Source organism: Chlorocebus sabaeus, chromosome 22, assembly GCF_047675955.1.
Source record: "Chlorocebus sabaeus isolate Y175 chromosome 22, mChlSab1.0.hap1, whole genome shotgun sequence".
NCBI lineage: Eukaryota > Metazoa > Chordata > Mammalia > Primates > Cercopithecidae > Chlorocebus > Chlorocebus sabaeus.
The window spans coordinates 42,529,294-42,552,521 of record NC_132925.1 but is presented as its reverse complement, the minus strand read 5'-3'; the positions used below and the strand labels follow the sequence as shown (position 1 = coordinate 42,552,521).

General features: G+C 50.2%; 1 protein-coding gene across 4 annotated transcripts in view; it reads left to right on the top strand.

Annotated features, from left to right (window-relative positions):
- SEMA5B (semaphorin 5B) overlaps positions 1-16,181 on the top strand; it is a 119,966-nt gene extending 103,785 nt beyond the window's left edge. For 2 of the 4 annotated variants that reach the window (XM_038003408.2, XM_038003410.2), the window contains exons 9-21: positions 1,979-2,114; positions 3,249-3,456; positions 3,574-3,781; positions 9,816-9,933; positions 10,085-10,266; positions 11,717-11,860; positions 12,037-12,518; positions 12,649-12,867; positions 13,382-13,552; positions 13,655-13,804; positions 14,168-14,212; positions 14,649-14,854; positions 15,083-16,181. In XM_038003408.2, the coding sequence (XP_037859336.1) occupies positions 1,979-2,114; positions 3,249-3,456; positions 3,574-3,781; positions 9,816-9,933; positions 10,085-10,266; positions 11,717-11,860; positions 12,037-12,518; positions 12,649-12,867; positions 13,382-13,552; positions 13,655-13,804; positions 14,168-14,212; positions 14,649-14,854; positions 15,083-15,241 (2,428 nt within the window). In that variant the 3' untranslated portion in view covers positions 15,242-16,181. The remainder of the gene's footprint in view (positions 1-1,978; positions 2,115-3,248; positions 3,457-3,573; positions 3,782-9,815; positions 9,934-10,084; positions 10,267-11,716; positions 11,861-12,036; positions 12,519-12,648; positions 12,868-13,381; positions 13,553-13,654; positions 13,805-14,167; positions 14,213-14,648; positions 14,855-15,082) is intronic. The other 2 variants (XM_038003411.2, XM_038003412.2) reach the window with 2 other exon arrangements.
- Positions 16,182-23,228: the final 7,047 nt, after the last annotated feature.

Genomic DNA, 23,228 nt, shown 5'->3' with positions numbered 1-23,228 from the left:
TTTGGCATTTTTTTTCTTTTCTTTTTCTTTTTCTTTTTTTTTTCTGAGATGGAGTCTCACTCTGTCACCCAGGCTGGAGTGCAGTGGTTCGATCTCGGCTCACTGCAACCTCTGCCTCCTGGGTTCAAGCAATTCTCCTGCCTCTCAGCCTCCCGAGTAGCTGGGACTACAGGTGTGTGGCACCACACCTGGCTAATTTTTTGCACTTTTAGTAGAGATGGGGTTTCACTGTGTTAGCCAGGATGGTCTCAATCTCCTGACCTTGTGATTCGCCCACCTTGGCCTCCCAGAGTGCTGGGATTACAGGCATAAGCCACCACGCCCAGCCGGCAATTTTTTTTTTTTTTTTTTTTTTTGGCTCATCAGCTATGCTTAGTGTTTAGTATATTTTATGTGTGGTCCAAGACTATTCTTCTACCATTGTGGTCCAGGAAAGCCAAAAGATTGGACACTCTGATATAGACAATGATGGATGGGCACCGAGACCAAGGAAGTCACTGGCTGCACAATGTTCTTGTAGGAATACCAGAAACCTATGAGCCATGGAGTGGTGTTTGCTTACTTTGGGCCCCAGATAGCAGGCACTGGATGAGGGCCAGGCTAGCTATAGGAAGGACAGTGTGAGGGGGTGGACAGAGAGGAGAGTCAGAAGTAAGTGGAGAGGCATCGAAACTGACGCCATCAGTGTGAATTCTAAATAGTGTATTTATTGCATGCCTTCTCCATGCAGGTGCTTGTCCTGGTAGGGGTGAGGCGTCAGGGAGCAAAAGCAGACATGGTTCTGCCTTTAAAAGCTTAAACAGGGTGATGGATATTAACAACAAATTTTAATCGTGATAAATGCTACAAAGGAAAAGGGCAGTGTGTGGAAAAGCCTCTAAAAGTATAGAGGAGTGATGATCAGGGAAGGTTTCCTGTAGGAAGTGACATCTATAAGATGAATAGGAATAAACTAAGGGAGAGGAGCATTCCAGCCTGAGGTAACATGTGCAGAGGTTTGAGGTGGGAAGAAATATTTCAGGAGCTGAGCAGTGATCAGTGTGGCAAGACATTTAAGGGTGAGGAGAAGAAAGACAGGAGAGGAGGGTGAAGGGGTAGGGCAGGGAGGGTATGTCCCAAAGGACATTGCAGACTGCTTTAATCTTTATTCTAAGAGCAAGGAGAAATTAGTGACAGGTTTGAAGCAGGCCAGCAACCAGCTCGGAGGTGCGTTTTGAAACGCTCACCACTCTGGCTGCCGTGTGGAGAATGGATTAGGAGACTAGACAGGCTGCGGGCAGACCACCAGGAAGACAGTGCAGCATTCAGGGGCCTAGAGGGGGAGCTGAAACCAGGCAGAGGTGGAGAGAAATGGACACATTTGGGAGAAGAACTAAATGTGAAGAACAGAACTGGAGGCATTTGGTATGGTGGTTTCCTCTCTGTGAGCTGTTCACGGAAGATTCATGGAAACATGCTTCTGTGACTGAAAGGGTCTCCTGGGTCATCTGGACTCAGGATGTGGCAGGCTATGGCATAAATCAGTGGTTTGGTAACCAGCTTTTGTAAATAACCAAATCAGAATAGAATGGAATAAAATATCAGAGTCTTAACATATTTAGTAAGGGTAAGTTCATACATTTCTTTATGGATGCGTGCATATTATACTGAGTTGTAGCGTAAAATATCTCTTACCATGGGCCATGGACTACAATGTTTGAAAGTCACTGTATTTCAGCCTCCTGCTGGATAAGGGAGGGAGGGAGGCAGTAGCACAGAAGGATTCACCAGTGCTTCTTGTCAGTGGGTCGTTCCCAGGGGGTTTACAGAGTGTGAGGACCACATCACCTCCCTTTGAGATCCCCCGGTGGTACACCAGACTCATCATAGATACTTACAGAGCGTTGGGAATTGGACATGACAGCTGGCTGTGGGGTATATGAGGAGGGTGCCAGGTCTTACAGGGAGGGCCTTGTCCCCACTACTTCTTGCCTTTCAGAAACAGCATTGCGGCTTCTGCTGTCTGCGCCTTCAACCTCAGTGCTATCTCCCAGGCTTTCAATGGCCCATTTCGCTACCAGGAGAACCCCAGGGCTGCCTGGCTCCCCATCGCCAACCCCATCCCCAATTTCCAGGTACAGAATCTCCTCCTGTTTCCCTGTCTTCACACACTGCCTTTCCCCCAGATTACCAGCCACAAGCTGATTCCCAACTGCTTAGCAAAGACAGACATCAGCTCTGTTCCTGCCAGTCCATGCCCATCTCTGGGATCCACAATGGTTCCCTGAGGGTATTAGCCTGTACCACTGTGAGGGAGAAAGGGAGAGTGGGTAAGGGGCAGTGCGAGGAAGCATGGTCGGAGCCATCTCTAAATGTGAGCCCATACCTCCAGGGAGGCAGGGAAGTGGGACCTCAGCTCTCCACAGTGTAGAGGACCAGGAAAGCACTACAAATTCCTGGAAGTGGTCAGTGCTAGAAGTGGTCAGGGAGTGGTTAGGGCCCAGCCGTGGGTAGTGTTAGCATGTCCCATCCTGTAATGGAGAAGGGGAAAGAACGAGGGGGCAGAGGAGGCTGCTGATGGTTGACTTTCATGTTCGCCCAGCTTCCCACCCAGGGCGTGGGATGGAGCAGGGAAAGACCTCAAGATTTGCAGTCCTACCATCCTGACCCCGATCTAGCCTACCTCTTTGTGACCTTGGACAAAAAAAGTCATCCAACCTCCTTCAGTCTCTTTTTCCTTATCTGGAACTAGGGATAATACCGTAAGAGATAACACCTCACAGATAATGTCCGAAGGTTCATATGCCTGGAATGTAGGAGATGCTCGGTAAAAAGTGGTTGGCTTCCAGCTTTGGTTTAGAAATCATAAGGACTTTGAGCTGGCAAGGACACAGCAGAGGGACAGCAGGGCTTGGCCCAAGGTAGGAGGGGGCACCTGCAGCAACAGCATAAAAATCACCAGACACTCGTCCACACTCAAATTATCCGTTTTTAGATAGTCCAGTCCTCTTTGGTCTTCTCCTTCCTCTTCCCCAAACCTGGCAGGATCCTCCTTCCCCTTCTCCCCAGCCTCCTGTTCTTAGTTCCCAAAGAAGAGGCATCCCACCCTGGAAAGGGTGCAGGACGCCCAGCAGGGATGCTGGGGGTGGGGGATGCTGGAGAATCAGCGTCCGCTGCTGCGGCCACCTGGGTTGCCAGGAGGAGGGAGCCGGCGGGGGATGGCGGCAGCCCCGGTGGCCGGGCGCGTGTGACCTGGCTCCCCGCGGCAGTGTGGCACCCTGCCTGAGACCGGTCCCAATGAGAACTTGACGGAGCGCAGCCTGCAGGACGCGCAACGCCTCTTCCTGATGAGCGAGGCCGTGCAGCCGGTGACACCCGAGCCCTGTGTCACCCAGGACAGCGTGCGCTTCTCACACCTCGTGGTGGACCTGGTGCAGGCTAAAGACACGCTCTACCATGTACTCTACATTGGCACCGGTGAGCCGGCCCGGCCCAACCTGGACTGCAGGTCAGGGGTGGGTTGAGGGTTGGGGCAGGGCTGCAAGCTTCCAGGTCCTTCAAGGCCACCTTGGTCTGGCTCTCCCTCTCTCCCAGAGTCGGGCACCATCCTGAAGGCGCTGTCCACGGCGAGCCGCAGCGTCCGCGGTTGCTACCTGGAGGAGCTGCACGTGCTGCCCCCTGGGCGCCGCGAGCCCCTGCGCAGCCTGCGCATCCTGCACAGCGCCCGCGCGCTCTTCGTGGGCCTGAGCGACGGCGTCCTGCGGGTCCCACTGGAGAGGTGCGCCGCCTACCGCAGCCAGGGGTAAGCCGGGACGGCGGCGACTCCCGAGGCCCCCACTGCGGAGGCGGTGCTTAAGAGGTGGGGCTTTGGACCCGGGAGACCTGGGGTCGGTCCCTGCAGTCTCCACTAGTGTGCCTTAGGACGAGTCACTCCACCTCTCTGAACCTTGGTTCTCTCCTCGTAAAACATCTTGCAGGGTTTTTGTGAGGGTTAATTGAGATAATCTCCTCCAGGTACTGACCTGGAGGAAGTGTGTGCTTAGGGAATTTTGGTGGGTGGCTGTTTTTATCTCTGTTGTCAAACACATAGCTAGGGTCAGTCAACCATCTCTAGCCCACTTGATTTATTCTCAGTCCCTTCAGTACAGAGAGGTCTTTATCTTTGAAGCCGCAGCACTTATTGCCCGGATATGGGGCAGATGGAGACGGTGCTTTAAGTCAGCCCCACGTTTTTGCTCCTCTTCCTTCCTTCCTTAGAAGAGGTAAAAAGGGCTGCTGTAGGTAGGGCAGGGGTGAGGCGCCACGTGGCGGAGTTGCCCTGGCTTCACACTGCTTCTGAACTTGGTTCTTCACACCATCGCTTCAAGTGGACTTACAGATTTGACAACTGTGGCATCAATGTTTAAGGGGGAAATCAAAGCCTATTCCAAAGCCAAATGGAAATGTAGCCCAGACTCCTACCGCCCGAGGCTCTCCCAGGCTGCATCGCCTCATTTTCATGATACTCAGAAGCTGGCATCGCCACAGCCATGCAAGCTTCTGTGGCCTTTGCAACTGAGAGTCCTGGCTATGCCATCTGTCCTCAAGATTCGGAAGACAAATGGTATCCATGATACAGGGCTGTTCTTCAGCTCCAGTGGGGTGTGCCAGGAGCTGGGCAGAGGCCCGTGGGGCCAGGAGGAGTTGGATGGTTTTGGTGAGGCAGCCAAGGAGGGGGGGTCTCAGGGCAGACACTCCAGCTCCTTTCAACCCCAACACAGGGCTCCATCCACAAGACACCACACACTTACTAAGCCCTACCGTATTCTGGGCACTTGTAAGACTGTTGGTGTGAGAGAAGGCAAGAGAAATAATCCCCAAACACTGACTTCTCTCAGATCTCCAGATATCTGGGTGGGAAGAGAACCTTGGCCTATATCAGACATGTGGGGAGAGATGGTCGGGTATGGCGGGAAGGACTCCAGTGGTGGAACCAGACACACCTGGGGCTCCATCTCAGCTCCATCATCTACTCACTATATGATCTTGAACAACTGAATCTTTTTGAGCTTCGGCTCTCTCATCAGGAAAACGGGGAGACATTTGATGGAACAAATGATGTTTAACGCAGGCAGAGTTGTAAGGATTGGGACTGGTATTCGTGAAGTGCCCAGTCCAGTGAATCACAGGTGGTAGCTGGTATCTTTATTACTTTTTCATCTCCCCAAATGCATTTAGAAGCCCTCCAGCCTCCTAGGCCCTCTGGAGTCTTGCTGAATATAGACAGGACAGCTTGGCAATGAATCACAGGTTTTCACACATGGCTTGTTCTCCGAGAGGTTGTAAATCCTTAAAGGCAAACCCAGTGGCCCAGTACTTTCTATAGTCCACCAGCGAGCCCCACCCAGCCCAAGGCACAACGTGGCCTTCCACACATGACTGATCCTTCAGTTGACTGATTGTTTGGCTTGAGAGGAGTTTGGTGCAGGAGAAACATGGGGAATGGCACTGGAAACTAGATTGAGGCCAACTGAGAAGGCCAAGGGAGGATTTTGACTTGAATCCTATGGCTGTGAGCACTGGAGTGGTCCTAGAGCAGTGGAGTGCAGTCATGGGCTGTGTGAAAAGATCAACCAGACAGTGGTGAACAGCACTGTCATATAGCAAGTGGAGGCCAGGTGGGCTAGTATGAGTCTAAGCCAGATCTGAAGGAACGGGGCCTGTAGTGGATGGGAGGAAGGAAAGGCGCTGGGATGTTCAGCTCCAGTGGGGTGTGCTAGGGAGGCCTGTGCTCACATTCTGCAGACAGGGGCTGGGGAGGTTGCATAGTGTGCCCGTTGCACTCCTGCCCTGGAGCAAGGCAGAAAGAGGTCAGTTTGGAGTTTGGTGCTTTCATTCTATTTGGTTTCCTGACTTGGGATAGGAGCCCTTGATGTGTATAGTGAAAACCCTGCTAAAAAACTATAGGTGAATCCAAAAAGTATGAAATGCAAGGTCACATTATCGGAAGATTAGTAAAATGGCTACAGCAAGTACACACAGTCACCAAGCTGTGCACTCCAGGAGTCTGGAAGCCAATTGCCACAATATATTAGAACTTGCACTGCTGTGGGATGTGTTGTCACAAGGTTTTACTGTGTCCTAGGAGAGACATTTCATGCTTTTTCCCTCATGCCTTCCAAAACTGGCAGGAAGATGAGGGTGGGTAAGCAGAGGCCTCTTCAGGCTCTCTCCTCTGCCCAGGATCCAGGAGCTTATCTCCAACTGCCTCTTTTCACTCAGGAGAATCTCAGCCCCATAGGGCACCATGAAGACCTGGCCTGGCCAGAGAGAGACCAGTGCTCCCACGAGGTGGAGCCTGGGGAATAAACTGCTGACTGGCTCTGCAAAGCGGGTGTTTTACGCATGAACCACCCCTTTCCTCCTTCCAGCATGCCTTTCACCCTGCCTTTGAGAGGGATCATCTACCCCCAACTCACTCACAGATCTCCCCTGGCTGCCCCATGAGCGCAGGGAAGGCCCACTCTCAGCCATTTTTTGCTCACAAGCTCCAGAGATACCGTTTCCACCCTGGACAGCTCCCACTGTAAGACTATTGCACCACAGTGCAGGAATTCGCCTGCCTGCAACTTCCACCATCCATCTGTCCCGCGAGCCCATGGAATGAACCTGTTCCTTTTTGTAATGGCTGCTTGAGACACTGCAGTTAAAAAAAAAAAAAAAAAAAAAAAAAGGCCTGGTGATATATTATTGGTCTGATGGCTCCTTTATGAAAAGAACTCTAAACTGCCACCCATTTCTACAGTCAGAGACACATTCTAAGTCTCTTACCCTTGGAGCTTTCATTTTTCCTAAGAGCGTTCCCTGCTCTGTAAGCTTTGAAGTGGCCTTTGGCCAAAAGCAGCAAATGTGGTTCCACTTGAGCCAAGGAGGCAGTTATCCCTTTTATTCACAAGAAGAGAGCTCAGGCACTGGCCCCAGGAAGTCTCAAGCGTCCCCTCAGGCTGCCAGGGAAGGTGCAGGGCAGGCGTGTCCATGGAGAATCTGGTATCCTCTTCTCTGGAACTTAATTGAGGGCAGGGGAAGCTGAAGGGGTGAGAGGGCTTGGAGAAAGGAGGCTGGAGCCAGCATCTATTCCATGTTTTTCTTCTTTCCTATTCTGCCATGGTTTGGAAAGATAAGACACTTCATCCCTTGGCTAGGGAATCTTGACAAAAGTGGCCCCTGGCACAGCAGTTCTTGACCATGGGTACTCAGCAGAGTTACCTGGGGCCGGGGGGTATTTAGAAGATTCCCGTGCCTGGGCCTATTCCAGTCCAAAAAGCCAAACTACAGGTGGGTGGGCTTTTTGTTTTGTTTGCTTGCACTTTTTAAAGGGTGCCCAGGATATCCTAATTTGCGGTCAAGACTGGGAACTCCTGCTGTAAAACTGGTTAGGCTCTAGATAGAAGAAGGAGCAAGAGGCAAATTGCGTTTCTCCAGAATCTTTTGCATTTGTCTTATATAGGCTGATTCAGGTTTTCTGCCCCTACCCATTTTCTCTGCTGGCAGACATTGGTTTTTTGATGGATAGAATATTGTTTATTATTATTGTTAGTCACTAGCTATGGCTAATTCTTTTTTCCAGTTTATTTGTGTCACTTCTAAATTCCACATCCCCTGCCTCTAGAGGTTGATACCCCTTTTTGAGGGCTGAAGGAAATAAATTCAGGAGTGGGCTTTACTGAGTTCTCATTGGTTGCATTTGCTAGCAGTCCTCTTGATCCCAATGTCAGCCAGTAAGCAGAGTCTCAAAACCAAGGTTGCTGGGACTACTTGTGTACATGTGTTGCATGCCGTCCGATGATGTCCAGTTTGATGGACTCTGCTGATAAAACACCCTCAAATCAAACCATTGATCCCAGACGAAAATATGACCACATTTATCTTGTATAATTTACTGAAATTGCCCTTGAGTGAATAAAGTGGAAACAGATTCCTGAGCAACAGTTGAGTATTCTGGATTCCTGTGTGGGCCAGAGTGTACTCACCGGACTCCCATGATTGCCTCGCTTATATGAGGTCATGGGTTGGCCCTGAGCAGCGGATAGTACTGTCTTCTTTGCCCTCCTTTGGTGACAAGGAGAAGCCCCACCCTCTTCTTTGTATAATTAACCTCATTTTTCTCTGGGGCCTGACAGGATTTATTGAACTCACTGAAAGTTAAGAATTCACCTGACAGGTGACTCTCCCTGAAGCTTCAAGAGATAAGAAAAATTCTACCCCTGAGGAGCCAAAAGCGGCAACTCTTAGCTCTTTTCTTGTTTGTTTGTTTTTAGTGTATCTCTTTAGCCCTAGGAATCTTTGTTCCCTTTGTCCAATGGGAGGATCCCTCTGCAAACTCACAGAATGGTGTGAAACTCCCCACCAGGCTCCATCTTCTTTGTAGTCCAGTACCTCCTTCTCCAAAGCCTCTTCTGTTTTCCAATCTCCAATTTCTGAGGCCCTGCTTAGTGCTCTCTCCAGACCCTCTTCAGCAGACTGGCTCAGAAAGGGGTGGAAGCTGGGGACAGGAGCCAGAGGGATCGAGGTATCCTCCAGGATTGGCAGTGGGCTGAGTGTTGGAGGGACCCTCCTTTTGGCACCAGGATTGGATACTCTTTGTACTCAGCAATGGATAGCAAAGCCTGATTCCATAATCGCCATAGACTTTTTCTCCCCTTTGGAGTCCTACTAGTGGAGGTTAGATTTTTCTGTTAAAAAATTACACGAAGACATCAAAAGGAGAAAAGAAAGAAAGGAGCTCTGGACTATGAGAAGTGGAGGCATTTGGGGCATGCAACAGTGTGTGAATCAGTATCATTCTGGGGCCACTGTAGAGAGACCAGCCCTCAGGATTGAGGAACCGAGAACTAGGATGTGACCTCCTATAGCTTGAGCTCATTCTCACGATGCTAAAGCACTGGACTCTGATTCCTGCCACTAAGCAGCACAAGCATGTGGGTGCTCCAGGTGACCACGGACAGTATACAGGTGTCTGCTGATCCTGTGCTGTGTTTTGAGGGATGGGCTCATATTCAGTGTGTGAAATCAGACACAACCTCCCATGGGAAGCAGAAGTATGAGGGGAAAAGTGTGGTCAAAAGCTTAGGTCTGGACCCAGCTCCACCACCTCTGATCTGTGTGATCTCAGGAAAATACTTATCCCTTTGCCTTTGTACAATGAAAAGTCTGTGTAGGGGATCCCAGTGGTTCTCAGCCTGACTCCCATTAGAATCACCCAGGGAGCTTTTAAACACTACTTCGCCCCCAGAGAGTGTTGATTGGGGTGGGCTCGGGTATTGGTATGTTTTGAAAGCTCCGCAGGTGATTCTAATGTGCAGCCAGGGTTGAGAATGGCTGGATTAAACCATCTGTAAGGCTTTTTCCATCTATCATGTTTTATGACCCTATGATCATAGCATGTGTCAGGGAGGCACTGACTCTTTGGGTTCCTGGTAACCACATCTGCCCCTGTGGCTGTGGGTGAGGAGTATGGGGCACCCATATTTGGGGAAAGCAGTGCCGTCTCTTTTAAATGTGCAGTCTCTGGAGGATGAGGGTTTGAGTCCTGGGTCAGGTCACTGGGTTTCCCCCAGATAACATGGGGATAGTAACAGTACCTACTTCATTGGGGTGCTGGATTTAAATTAATTCATGCTTATAAAGTGCCTAAAATGATGCCTTACACACAGTAAAGGCTCAATGAACTTCATTATTATCATAGAAGACAAATGGATGGAAAGTGGTGCCCAGAGGGGAGTGTTCAGGTGTGTTCCTGAGATACAGGTGAGGCTGGGAAGCCAGTGGGCTTGAGTCCCAGGACGTCTGTCTGGCAGGGCATGCCTGGGGGCCCGGGACCCGTACTGTGGCTGGGACGGGAAGCAGCAACGTTGCAGCACGCTCGAGGACAGCTCCAACATGAGCCTCTGGACCCAGAACATCACCGCCTGTCCTGTGAGAATCCCTTTGTGTCTTCCCATCTCAGACCCCTCCTTCAATTCAGGCTATGACTCCCCACCAATATTCCCCCAATCCCCTGAGATCTTGTGACTTCCCTGCCCTTGCCTTGGGTAATAGGGGTACTGTCCCCCATGCGTGTCTGCAGGTGCGGAATGTGACACGGGATGGGGGCTTTGGCCCTTGGTCACCATGGCAACCATGTGAGCACTTAGATGGGGACAACTCAGGCTCTTGCTTGTGTCGAGCCCGATCCTGCGACTCCCCTCGACCCCGCTGTGGGGGCCTTGACTGCCTGGGGCCAGCCATCCACATCGCCAACTGCTCTAGGTATGTGAGGACAGGGCTTACATGGTATCTGCCTTGGACCAGGATGGGGAGAACTAGGGAAAGGGGGCCCCCTCACTCAGGTGTTTGCACTAAGGGACAGAAACCACTTCAGGGCTGTGCTAGGGACTGGATAGGTGGCTAATATCTGAGGCAGGAAACCTGAGCCCTGAGCGAGTTGCCACGCTAATGAGAGATAAGTTTCTATCTCTTGGTGGCTCTTGATGAAAGAGGAATGCTGGGCAGACATGGAGGTCACTCCCAGACAAAGGTGAGCCTCAGTAAGTCTCATCCCAAACATGAGGGACAGCATGGGATGGTGGCAAGTCAAGCAAACCTGGTGCCCATCCTGGATTACCACCGTCTGGAGGTATGGCCGTGGCCTAGCTACCTAACCACTCTGAGTTTCTCTCAGTGAGGGTTATAGTACCCACCCAAGAGTTGTTGAGAGAGTTAAATGAGATGAGGTATATACAGAGCTTTCACAGTACCTGGGGACTCCATAAAATAACTAAGCCATAATTTCAGGCACTTTTTTTTTTTTTTTTTTTTTGAGACAGCATCTCACTCTATTGACCTGGCTGCAGTGAAGTGGTGTGATCATGGCTCACTGTAATTTCCTGCCTCAACCTCCTGATTAGCTGAGACTACAGGTGCCCACACCACACCCAGCTAATTTTTGAAAATTTTTTGTAGAAACAGGAGTCTCACTATATTGTCTAGGTTGGTCTCGAACTCCTGGCTTCAAGTGTTCCTCCCACCTCAGCCTACCAAAGCTCTGGGATTATAGGCATGAGCCACCACACCCAGCCTTGGACACTCTTAAAACAACTATTTCATACACATTATTAATGTAGCCCTCACAGCAACCTCATGGGGGTAGGAATACAATCATTATCCTTACTTTAAAATTAAGAGTACTATGAGGCACAGAAGGTTCTGGTAACTTGCCCAGGGTTTCACAGCCAGCAAGTGGTAGAGCCCAGATTTGAAAATTGGAGTCTGAGTAGGCATGAGTGCACAGTGTCTGAGGCTGGAGCAAAGCATATGCAGTGTAGTACAGGGGACAGAGTGTGGGTTTCAGTGCAAGGATTGTGACCAGCCAGCAAGGCTGAAAGGGAGTCTGCAGATTGGAAAGGGGACTAAGACCTTCTTCTCTAAAGTCTGCCCTTTTGTCCCCTGTGAGTAGGGGCCATGTCCTATCTCTGCGTCCTTAGTCCTGAGCACAGCCTGATATATAGAAGAAGGCTCTCAATACATGTCTGAAGGAGGAACAAATGAACAGATGGATGAGCGAGTCTGCCTGAGATGACCTGTTTAGGAGAAGACATTTCTATGTCACTGTCCAGCTCTTTCTGACAGCAATAGAAAATACACTGGCCCAGAGATAGACTAGATCTAAGAAGCTAGGGCTCAGAGGGGCATCTGTCTCTGTCCTCTCCCACCCCGCCAGGAATGGGGCGTGGACCCCGTGGTCATCGTGGGCGCTGTGCAGCACGTCCTGTGGCATCGGCTTCCAGGTCCGCCAGCGAAGCTGCAGCAACCCTGCTCCACGCCACGGGGGCCGCATCTGCGTGGGCAAGAGCCGGGAGGAGCGGTGAGGGAGAACGCGCTTGCTCTGAGGTCCCAGACTTTCCCGGCCGCCCAGAAAGCGGCCTGGATTCACCTCGTGATTCCGGGGACTCTCGTCCTTTCCGGTCTTGCATTCCCAGGGATCTCTTGTCAGGGAAGGGGGTCCCCCTCCTTGGATTGACGCCTCTCCCCCGACCCCAGGTTCTGTAACGAGAACACGCCTTGCCCGGTGCCCATCTTCTGGGCTTCCTGGGGCTCCTGGAGCAAGTGCAGCAGCAACTGTGGAGGCGGCGTGCAGTCGCGGCGTCGGGCCTGCGAGAACGGCAACTCCTGCCTGGGCTGCGGCGTGGTGAGGGTCGGGGCCGTGGGCCAGGGGCGCGGCGTGGGGGACTGGGGCCGAGGGGAGGGCGGGCCCGGAGGCCGCGGCGCTCTAAAGTCGCCTCTTCGCCACCCGCAGGAGTTCAAGACTTGCAACCCCGACGGCTGCCCCGAAGTGCGGCGCAATACGCCCTGGACGCCGTGGCTGCCCGTGAACGTAACGCAGGGCGGGGCGCGGCAGGAACAGCGGTTCCGCTTCACTTGCCGCGCGCCCCTGGCAGACCCGCACGGCCTGCAGTTCGGCAGGAGAAGGACCGAGACGAGGACCTGCCCTGCGAACGGCTCCGGAGCCTGCGACACCGACGGTACCCCCGCCCCCCCGCGCCCCACTCCTTCCTCCCTCCCAGCCCCGGCGCGGTGAGGGCGGGGGCGGGAGGCCCGGGCCGGGGTCGGGGTGGCCAGGCGCCCAGTCGCTGAGGCTTAGCCCCTCCGCAGCCCTGGTGGAGGACCTCCTGCGCAGCGGGAGCACCTCCCCGCACACGGTGAGCGGGGGCTGGGCCGCCTGGGGCCCGTGGTCGTCCTGCTCCCGGGACTGCGAGCTAGGCTTCCGCGTCCGCAAGAGAACTTGCACTAACCCGGAGCCCCGCAACGGGGGCCTGCCCTGCGTGGGCGATGCTGCCGAGTACCAGGACTGCAATCCCCAGGCTTGCCCAGGTAACCCTGCACGGAAGGAATCCTTGGCCCAGGGAAACCCTGTTATCCTGGAGGCCCCCCTACCCCGCCCCAGGCCTACCCCGGAGACCCCATGCCTAGGTGACTCCTTCTCCCTGACATCTCTGTGCTAGGGACTCCCAGAGCAAATTTCTGACCCGGCCATAGATGCAATGGCTACTCCGGTAGAGTAGGGCCTCAACTTATCCTCCCGGTTTTGTTTTTTTTTTTTTTTTTTTTTTTTTTTCGCTTTTCTTAATGAGTTAGGTAAGAGGTTTGATTGCAGGTGGAGTCGGTCTGTCTCCCTCCGGGTGTCTCTGCTGCTTCCCGCGTTTCCCTCACCTGCCGCATGGGGTGGGGGCGCTCCCTAACAGTGGATTGTTGGGTGGCGGGTGGATCAGGTGGATGTTGAGGTCACTGTGGCTCAGGGCAGAGTGGCCTGGCCTGGTATGGGGTGGAAGACCGTCTGGGGCCCTGCCTGCCTCTACAGCGCCTGACACACCCCGTCCCCTTGCAGTTCGGGGTGCTTGGTCCTGCTGGACCTCATGGTCTCCATGCTCAGCTTCCTGTGGTGGGGGTCACTATCAACGCACACGTTCCTGCACCAGCCCCGCACCCTCCCCAGGTGAGGACATCTGTCTTGGGCTGCACACAGAGGAGGCACTGTGTGCCACACAGGCCTGCCCAGGTACGAGGCACATCCCGCCGGGGCTGGGAAACGCCATGGAGCCCTCTGATCCCCACCAGGGGGTCCCTGGGCAGTTAACCTTATCCTACCCACAACCCCCAGAAGGCTGGTCGCCCTGGTCTGAGTGGAGTACGTGCACTGAGGACGGAGCCCAGAGTCGAAGCCGGCACTGTGAGGAGCTCCTCCCAGGGCCCAGCGCCTGTGCTGGAAACAGCAGCCAGAGCCGCCCCTGCCCCTACAGCGAGATTCCTGGTGGGTCCCCCTGCCAGCACCAGCACAGCAACCCTTCCCAGCCTGCACTCCCAACTTCCTTCTCCTTCTGAAGCTTGTGTCCTGGTGGGGAACGGGGGGCACAGGATGAAACATGGAGGTGGGAAGGAGATGCCAAAAGAGAACTCCCATATTTGCCTCTATGCATACATTTGGGGTTTGGGCCCTTCTCATCCAGTGTATGGGCTAGCCCTTCTCAGAGGTGGGGTCTGGGGAGAGAGGGAGGGGAATGAAGGCCCCACGCCCAGTCGTACGGCTGAGCGTTGACCTAGGGATCCTCCCAGGGTTGTGCCTACCCTCCTCTCGTCTCTGTCCCTGACACCCTGTCCACTGGTCTTCCTGCAGTCATCCTGCCAGCTTCCGGCATGGAGGAGGCCACCGACTGTGCAGGTAAAAGAAACCGGCCCCACCTCATGCTGCGGTCCTCCCAGCCCTCCAGCACCCCACTCCAAAGTCTGGACTCTTTCCACATCCTGCTCCAGACAGCCAAGCTTTGTTGGGGTCCCCACTGCTTTGAGATAGTGTGTAGGGTGGTCTGGGCAGTTCCCTCCATGCCCCCCAGCTAGGAGGCCATGATAAGTCTGTATCCTGTCATCTGACTCTAGACCCTCTGGTTGCCACCTCTGACTTGAGCCACAGGGTGCCTTGTGAAAGAGGTCCCCAGTGACAGCCTCCCCAACCTCCCCATTTCGTGTGGCTGTGGCCTCAGAGCCCTTTCCAGGATGCCTCAGAGCCTCCTGTTGCTGTTTCTGCTCCCAGGGAGGCAGGCAGGAGTCTGTCCTCTTCACAGTGGCCCTTATCTTACTACCTGCCTCTCTTCCCCCAGGGTTCAATCTCATCCACCTGGTGGCCACGGGCGTCTCCTGCTTCTTGGGCTCTGGGCTCCTGACCCTGGCAGTGTACCTGTCTTGCCAGCACTGCCAGCGTCAGTCCCAGGAGTCCACACTGGTCCATCCTGCCACCCCCAACCACTTGCACTACAAGGGTGGAGGCACGCCGAAGAATGAAAAGTACACACCCATGGAGTTCAAGGTGGGAGCCTTCTTGTAGAAGAAGAGGGCAGGGTAGGAGGGCAGGGTGAAGAGCGCAGGGGTTCTGGCCCTCAGCTGGGTGGAACTGGGCAGTGGTGGTGTGAACAGAGCACTGGATCTTCAGTCTGAGTGTGCTTTCATGACTGGCTTCTGGACTCCTTGCCCTGACTTGTTCCCTTCCCTTGTGTGTTCCCTCACCCCTTTCTCTGGTTTCTTCTTCTTCCCACAGACCCTGAACAAGAATAACTTGATCCCTGATGACAGAGCCAACTTCTACCCATTGCAGCAGACCAATGTGTACACGACTACCTACTACCCAAGCCCCCTGAACAAACATAGCTTCCGGCCCGAGGCCTCACCTGGACAACGGTGCTTCCCCAACAGCTGATACTGCCATCCTGGGGACTTGGGCTCCTTGCCTTCCTAAGGCACAGAGCAGGTGGAGATGGGACAGTGGAGCCAGTTTGGTTTTCTCGCTCTGCACTAGGCCAAGAACTTGCTGCCTTGCCTGTGGGTGGTCCCATCCGGCTTCAGAGAGCTCTGGCTGGCATTGACCATGGGGGAGAGGGCTGGCTTCAGGCTGGCATATAGCTGCAGGTCCAGTTCAGCCCAGGTCTCTCATGGTCATCTTGCAACCCACTGTCATGCTGACCCTACGCTGCGATGCCTGTGCTGTGGACATACTGGGCATTTGAGGAATTGAAGAATGGAGATGGCAAGAGGGCAGGCTTTTAGGTTTGGGTTGGAAACAACTTCCTGTGGCCCCCACAAGCTGAGTCTGGCCTTCTCCAGCTGGCCCCAAAAATGGCCTGTGCTACATCCTGATGATCTCTGAAAGTAATCAATCAAGTGGCTCCAGTAGCTCTGCATTTTCTGCCAGGGCTGGGCCATTGTGGTGCTGCCCCAGTGTGACACGGGACCAAGGTCAGCGCAGGTTCTCCACCACTGCCTGGAAGTCTATACTCTACCCAGGGCATCCCTCTGGTCAGAGGCAGTGAGTACTGGGAACTGGAGGCTGGCCTATGCTTAGAAGTCCTTTAATCTGGGCTGGTACAGGCCTCAGCCTTGCCCTCAATGCACGAAAGTTGGCCCAGGAGAGAGGCTCAATGCATAGGAGGCAGAAGTCTGGCCTCCGTGCCTCTATGGAGACTGTCTTCCAGTTGCTGCTCGACAAAGTTGTTGGCTGAGACCTGCTTGGGAGTCTCTTCTGGCCCTTCATCTGTTCAGGAACACACATACACACACACACACACACAAAATCACAATTTGCTACAGCAACATAAAAGACATTGGGCTGTGGCATTATTAATTAAAGATGATATCCAGTCTCCAAATGTCTCTGTGCATCTGTGTGTGGGCTCCTCTTGCATGGTCTAGGCAATCTGAGCAATGCACCAGGGTGGCAGATGGTCTCTCAAGGCAGAGGAAATGCCCCAAGTAGCCTTATCTTTAATAGATGATATCTTTCCATTTGTGGAGTAGAAATATACATACAGTGTACACATACATTGCCCTACACCCTTTTTGGAAAAGATGTTGGGGATAAGCAAATTCACAAGTGGGGTCATAAGGTACACCAAAGGCAACAAAACAGGAGAGAGTTCTGCCTGCTCCTTTAACATCTCTTCCAGGCAATAGCTCCAGGGTGTGAGTCCAGAGGGAGAGTGTTGATGAGAATTATTTTGTGAGATATTTATACTGCTGAGTTTAATAAAATCAAAATTGAGAAACAGGCAAATCTGTGAGGTGGGAGAAGCCTAATATAGTTTTTGCTGTATTAAATAAAGATAACCTCAAAGCCTCAGCCCACCAAATCAATGCTGCCATTTTGGATAAGATTGACGGACATGTTAAATTTAGAGAGCAATTTCCTGACTTAATTGGCTGGATCAATTCTCCTAGGATTCCCAGCAGAATCTAATTGTAGGTCAGGCTGTAAAATCTGCCATCCTAGTGGTAGAGGAGGCAGAGGCTCTTGGGGAGGGAGGGAGGAGTGCTTGAAGCTTGAAGGTTCTTGGAAGGGAGGAGGAGGAAAGAACATTCCTGAAATCTTTCCTGTTTACCCGGGACAACTGGAATGGCAGTGTCATCAGCACGGTGGAGCCCCATCCGAGAGCTCAGGAAGCACGTGAGTACTTGCAGTTTTGGGATTGCTGATTGGTTCCGCCTAGCCCCATATGTCCTGAGCTCATGGGGGCCTGCAGGGCATTTTATTTATTTATTTATTTTGATATATTTATTTTTGAGACAGATTCTTGCTTTGTCCCCCCACTTGGAGCACAGTGGTGCGATCTTGGCTGACTAACCTCTGCCTCCCAGGCTGAAGCGATCCTCCTACCTCAGCCTCCTGAGTAGCTGGGACTACAGGCATGTGCCACCATGCCTGACTTTTTTTTTTTTTTTTTTTGAGAGATGAGGTTTCACCATGTTGCCCGGGGTGGTCTCGAACTCCTGGACTCAAGCAGTCTGTCCCCCTTGGCCTCCCAAAGTGTTGGGATTATAGGCGTGGGTCACCACACCCAGCCAGCAGGGCATTTTAGATCCTGGGGTCTCAGAGCCCCTTGGACCTGAGGGTCATTGAAGTTTAAAGAGTGTTCCAGGGCCCAGGGTGCCTGCTTCAGAAGGGTCACTCATGGTGTGATTAGGCAGGTCTGTAGGAGGCGGTCATGGAGACTGCCCAGGCAATGCCCACCCACTGTTGACTACAGTGGCATTAGCAGAATGCAAATCCTTGAGTGCCAGGTCAAAACACACACACACAAACACGCACACACACGCTGAATTCTCTTTACAAAAACATGGCTTTGGAGGCATGACTGTTCAGAATGCATGAAGGATCCACACTGCTCGCAGATGAGCTGACAAAGTTGGTAAGGGCTATTAAGTAAACAGCCCTGGCCCAGAGATGAGGAACCCCGGGATGTGCTCCCTGACAAGGAGGGTGTGAAGATCTCTGACATGTCAGGGAACTGAGGTGTGAAGGGCAAGGGGTTCTTCTTTGTCCCAGCTGGCTTAGCAGGAGTAAGGAAGATGCAGGAGTGGGTGCTCCAGGCTTTTTTGCACCCTTTTGTGTATAAACGACTTTTTGAGTATGTGTGCATTTTCTTATTAAAGTCATATGTGTCCACTGCAGAAAATTTAGAGGATACAGAAAATCAAAAAGATAAACACAGTTATACTAAAAACCAAGGCAGAGACTTAGGGATTTTAAATGGTGGTATAAAGACATTTATCCCTCTTTCTTTCAGAATCACCACCAAAACAGAATGAAAAACAAAAGTTCTGTCACTATTTTCAGTAAATCTAGGATGTATGTGTAACCCCAAATCATGATCCATGAAGACAGAAAGCAGATGGAGGAACCAGGCATCCGGTAGAGTGGATGTGGGCCAAACTTAAGCATCCAAGTGATTTCAGAAGGAACCAGATACTAAGCATCCAAGTGATTTCAGAAAGAACCAGATACTGGAGAAACCAGGAAGGAGAAAGGTGGAGTTAAGGTGGGGACTGAAGAGAGAGGGATTGGTTGTATATCTGTGTGTAAGCTTCAGCTAGACTTTCAAATTGTCTTCGCTCTCCACCCTTACAGTCTGTCACCACTCCTCTGTCTCCACAGGGGGCAATAAGTATATTCCCTTAAGACACTGAACCAGAGAAACCTTGGACTTGGGGACACCAGGCCCAGAGGTGGGTGTGTGGTAAGGGGTTGTTTGGACAGACTCGTTGTCAGTGGGATTCAGCCATTGCCTTTCCTAAGCTAACTCCAAGACTCTGACAGCCAGGCTTTTCCTCCCCCTCTTCTTCTTCCTCCTCCTCCCCAAGTAAAAGACTAGAAGATGACCCTTTGAAGGAATGAACTAACCCTACAAATTCTGAAATAAGCCAGCTGGTCATCATGCTATGTAGTCCTACAGCAAAGTACACTCGTTTACAAACAGTACCCTGTACACAGAGCTTGCAGTTAATTTTCAGTGCATCCACACTGCTTGCAGATGAGCTGGCATAGTAAGCAAAGGCTGTTTGGTAACCAGCCCTGGCCCCAGAGGTGAGGAATCTCAGAATGTGCTCCCTCACAAGGAGGGTGGTACGAATGGGCACATAAGGATCACAGACACCAGAGGAAAAGGTCCAACATGAAAGAGACACCAAAACAAACAAATAGATAAAGTGGAACTCAGTGAAAACAGAGACAATACAGAGAGAGCACTTCAAAGACACCACATTCTTCAGAAATAAGTGAAGATAGTATATGAAATAGACAAAGGATGTAATTTTTAAAAGACATACTTAGGTTCATAGAAATTAAAAAATATGACGGCAAAAAAAAATAGCTAAAGGGCTTAAAGAGACAAGAAATTTCCCAGAAAGTTGAACAAAAGACAAAGAGATAGAAAATAAGAGGGGATGCTCTGGTTTCCCTTCAGAATGAATAAATCTTTTGCCTCTTACTAAACACACACACACACACAAGAAAAGGAAAAAAGAAAACAAGAGGGAAAAGATAAGAAAACAAGAGGATCAGTCCAGGAGGTCTAACAACTCATGAGAAAACTCAGAGGAGAAATATCAAAGAAAGAGTACAGGAAAATTCACTAGGACCAAAGGAGGAGGTCTCCAGATAAAAAGCCCCACTCAGTACCTAGCACCATGGATGAAAAAGATCTCCCCTGAGTCATATGACTTTTCAAAATACTGGCTTCAAAACACTAGGCTTGAAAAGAACATTGCAACAACAGACCGAAAAAAAAATAAAAAATGGGGATATGAATGGTGTAAAATCTCTTACTAACAAAATTTGAAGCTAGAATACGATGAAAATTGTACTTAAATTTTTTTGAGTAAAAATGATGTTCAGTTGTGAATTTTATACCCAGCTGAACTATGAGTCAGTCATATGAGAATAAAGACATTTAGACATGCAGAGTCTCAAAGAATATATCTCACATGTGCCTTGGTTTCACTAAAACAAGGAAATAAACAAAGAAAATGTGCATCCAGAAGAAAGGGTACCTAACACAGGAAGGGGGTGAAGAGGGGCTGAAGCCAGGAAGCAGTCCTAGTGGGCAACCAATTCAGATTGGTATTGGAGGATGGCATGCACCCAGCAGGATCCAGGAGAAAATGGAACTGATAGGTTATGTGGCAGGTTTGTATGGAAAGTTGTATGAAGATTTATTTTATAAAACTACTGGGGGTGGGTTGTAGAAAGACTTAAATTTGCATTTGAAGAAAACTAAGCAAATAAAAAGAAGCTTTTTTCATTTTTGTTGCATAGTTTAAGCTTTTTTTTTTTTTTTTTTTTTTTTTTTTGGTAAAATAAAACACAGGTACAGAAAATCATTAAAAAGCAAGTATAGCTTAGTGAATGTAGGGCAAACACCCTTGTAACAACCATCCAGGTCAAGAAATAGAGCTTTAACAGCCATCCCAGAATCCCTTTCTTTGTCTCATCCCTGTTACATCCCCTTCCCTCCAAAAATGAGATCATTATTAGCACCAGGAAAGGAAAACAAAAAGAGCACAAGGAAGGGAAATGTAGTCCTTGTTTGCCATTTGGTTCAACCATGATCATACTGATAATAATCACAGTAACTGAAACACTGTATATGGACTTAATAATAACTTTTTAATATATATTACAATTTTTAATCATGTAGGATACAGCACCAGAGAGACAAGCCTTTGAGCTTTTTGGTCCCAACTGAATGTTGGGGTAAATTTTGGGAGGGAAATAAATAACTTCTTGTTTTCCCCTAATTACAACCATGGTACATGTTCATTAAAGAAATTTTGGAAAATAAAAAGAAAAACATATTAAAAAGAAAATATAAATGCTCTAAAATCCAACCAGGAGACAACCGTCATTTTAATATGTTCTTTTTCCAGGCATTTTTCTATGGCTCTGTGCAGATTTGAGAGTGTTTCATAAAATTAAGATATTCTGTGTGGATGGTTTTTATTCTGATTTTAAGACAGAACGTTATATCATTATTTTCCTACACTGTTAAAAATTATCTTGGGAGGCTGAGGCAGGCAGATCACCTGAGGTCAGGAGTTCGAGACCAGCCCGGCCAACATGGTGAAACTCCGTCTCTACTAAAATATATATTTAAAAAAATAGCCGGGCGTGATGGTGGGTATCTGTAATCCCAGCTACTCAGGAGGCTAAGCCGGGAGAATTGCTTGAACCCAGGAGGCGGAGGTTGCAGTGAGCTGACACGGTGCCACTGCACTCCAGCCTGGGTGACAGAGTGAGACTCCATCTCAAAAAAAAAAAAAAAAAAAATTCTCCCTAGAGTCTCAGGATCCCTTTCAGTGGCTGCCCTAGGATGGGGTCAGGGGTCGGGGGGGGAGAGAGGGCTTCGTTTGCAGGACTCCACAGGTAACAATGTACCCCACCCCACCGCTTCAATAAGAGAAAGTTCACTTTTTATATATTTGTTTGTGCCACTAAGATTTACTTTGGAAAAGGTTTGCACAATGGTTGAAAATCCTAACTTTCTGTTAAATAAGTTATATTTCTATTGAAAAGAATTATCCATTCTATGACATACATTTATTCTCTATTATGTAAATGTACGGTTATATTACATAAATGTATCATAATTTATTTAAACCACTCTCATTTGTTTCAACATTTCTTTTACCAACGAATACTATTATGGACCTCCTTCTATTATACATATTCCTATGTCCTTAGGATAAATTCCCAGAAGTGAAGGCTTGCAGGTAGCAAGTACTCATCAATGTTAGCCCTTAGGGTTAGTAACCATGAAATGAGCATACACTGCTGGTGGGAGTGTAACATACCAATCCCCTGAAGAGAATTTTGGTCATAGAAGTAGCTGCGTTCCTTAGGCTGGGCCATCTGGGGAAATCAGACACCCTGAACCCATTATCCTCACACAGGAACCTGGGAATATGTCTTCCTTGGAGAGTCAACTGGACGAGCCTTGCCTCTGAGACTTGCAGCATTCCAAAAGGGGATCTTCCAGAAGAGAAGAGACACCCCACCATTTCTACCAAACAATGTGTCAGTCACCTAGGTCCAGCATTTCAGGAGCTCGCTAGGAAGGAGTCTTTCAACTGGAGGTCCACCAGGCCTGTGCTCACTGGGGCCCCAGGCTCCTCCCAGGACCCAGCTGTTCTGGACCAGCCTTGCCTGCCACTCAGACCACTCCATGGCCCCCAGCTGCACTGCTTGGTCACCCTGACGGCTCACTGAGAACCCTACAGGTCGGCCCCAAACACACTCTTCTGGCAAATCTGCGCACCTTATCCTCAGCTGCCAACAGGGCACTCACTTAGTCCTTGGGGGCTGGGCCTTTAATTCTGTAGTGCTGACTGGAGGAGGCTCAGGCTTTAGAGTCTGGAATGTGAACTCTGAAGTTTGTGGGAAAATTTATCCCTACCCATAAGGTCCTTCCACTAATCACCCTCCAAGCACCCTAAAAGGGAAATGTTTTCCTAGGTTTGCACCCCAGTTTCCAGGGCTGGTAGGACACAGGATCCCCACAGTACTTGGACATTCCTAATCAGCTCTGCCCAGCACTGAGCACTCTCAAAAACAGAGGGTCCACTTCCCCCACCACCCCTGATAAATTTCCCTTCCGAGATTCCTAGGGGTGCAGCTCCAAAGAGCTCATGGTACAAAAGGATATCCAATAAAAAGTGAATCTCCCATTCTTGATTCCTAGGCCCCAAGATCTCATTCCATGAGGCACCTAGAGGTAGATAGGGACACACACACATATATGTATGTTTATCATGTCTGAACATAAAGTGCACCAAACGTTGGCTTTGGCCTTGATATTCAGTAAAAATCTTTGAATTGGCCTTCAACCTCAGCTTTTGGAAGTCTCAGTAGCTGAATGCCTACCTCAATATTATTTATAATACCCCTGAGAGTTAGTGCTTAATCTATAGTCATTGTTACACAGGTTATCATTATATCTTTTTTTTTTTTTTTTTTGAGACTGGGTTTTGCTCTGTTGCCCAGGCTGGAGTGCAGTGGTGTGATCATGGCTCATTGCAGCCTCAGCCTCCAGGGCTCAGGCAATCTTCCTACCTCACCCAAGTAGCTGAGACTACAGGCACATGCCACCATGCCTGGCTAATTTTTTTAAAGTTTTTGTAGAGATGGGGTCCCACTATGTTGCCCAGGCTGGTGTCAAACTCCTGGCTTCACATCATCCTCCCACTTTGGCTGCCCAGAGTGCTAGGATTACAGGTGTGAGCCACTGCACCTTGTCTATCATTATATCTAATCAGCATGTCAACATTAGTAATATGCACAAGGCATACCATTTAGATTTATTAATAGATGATACTATAAATATCAAATGAGTCTTGAAGTGAAATGAATGTCTCTTTTA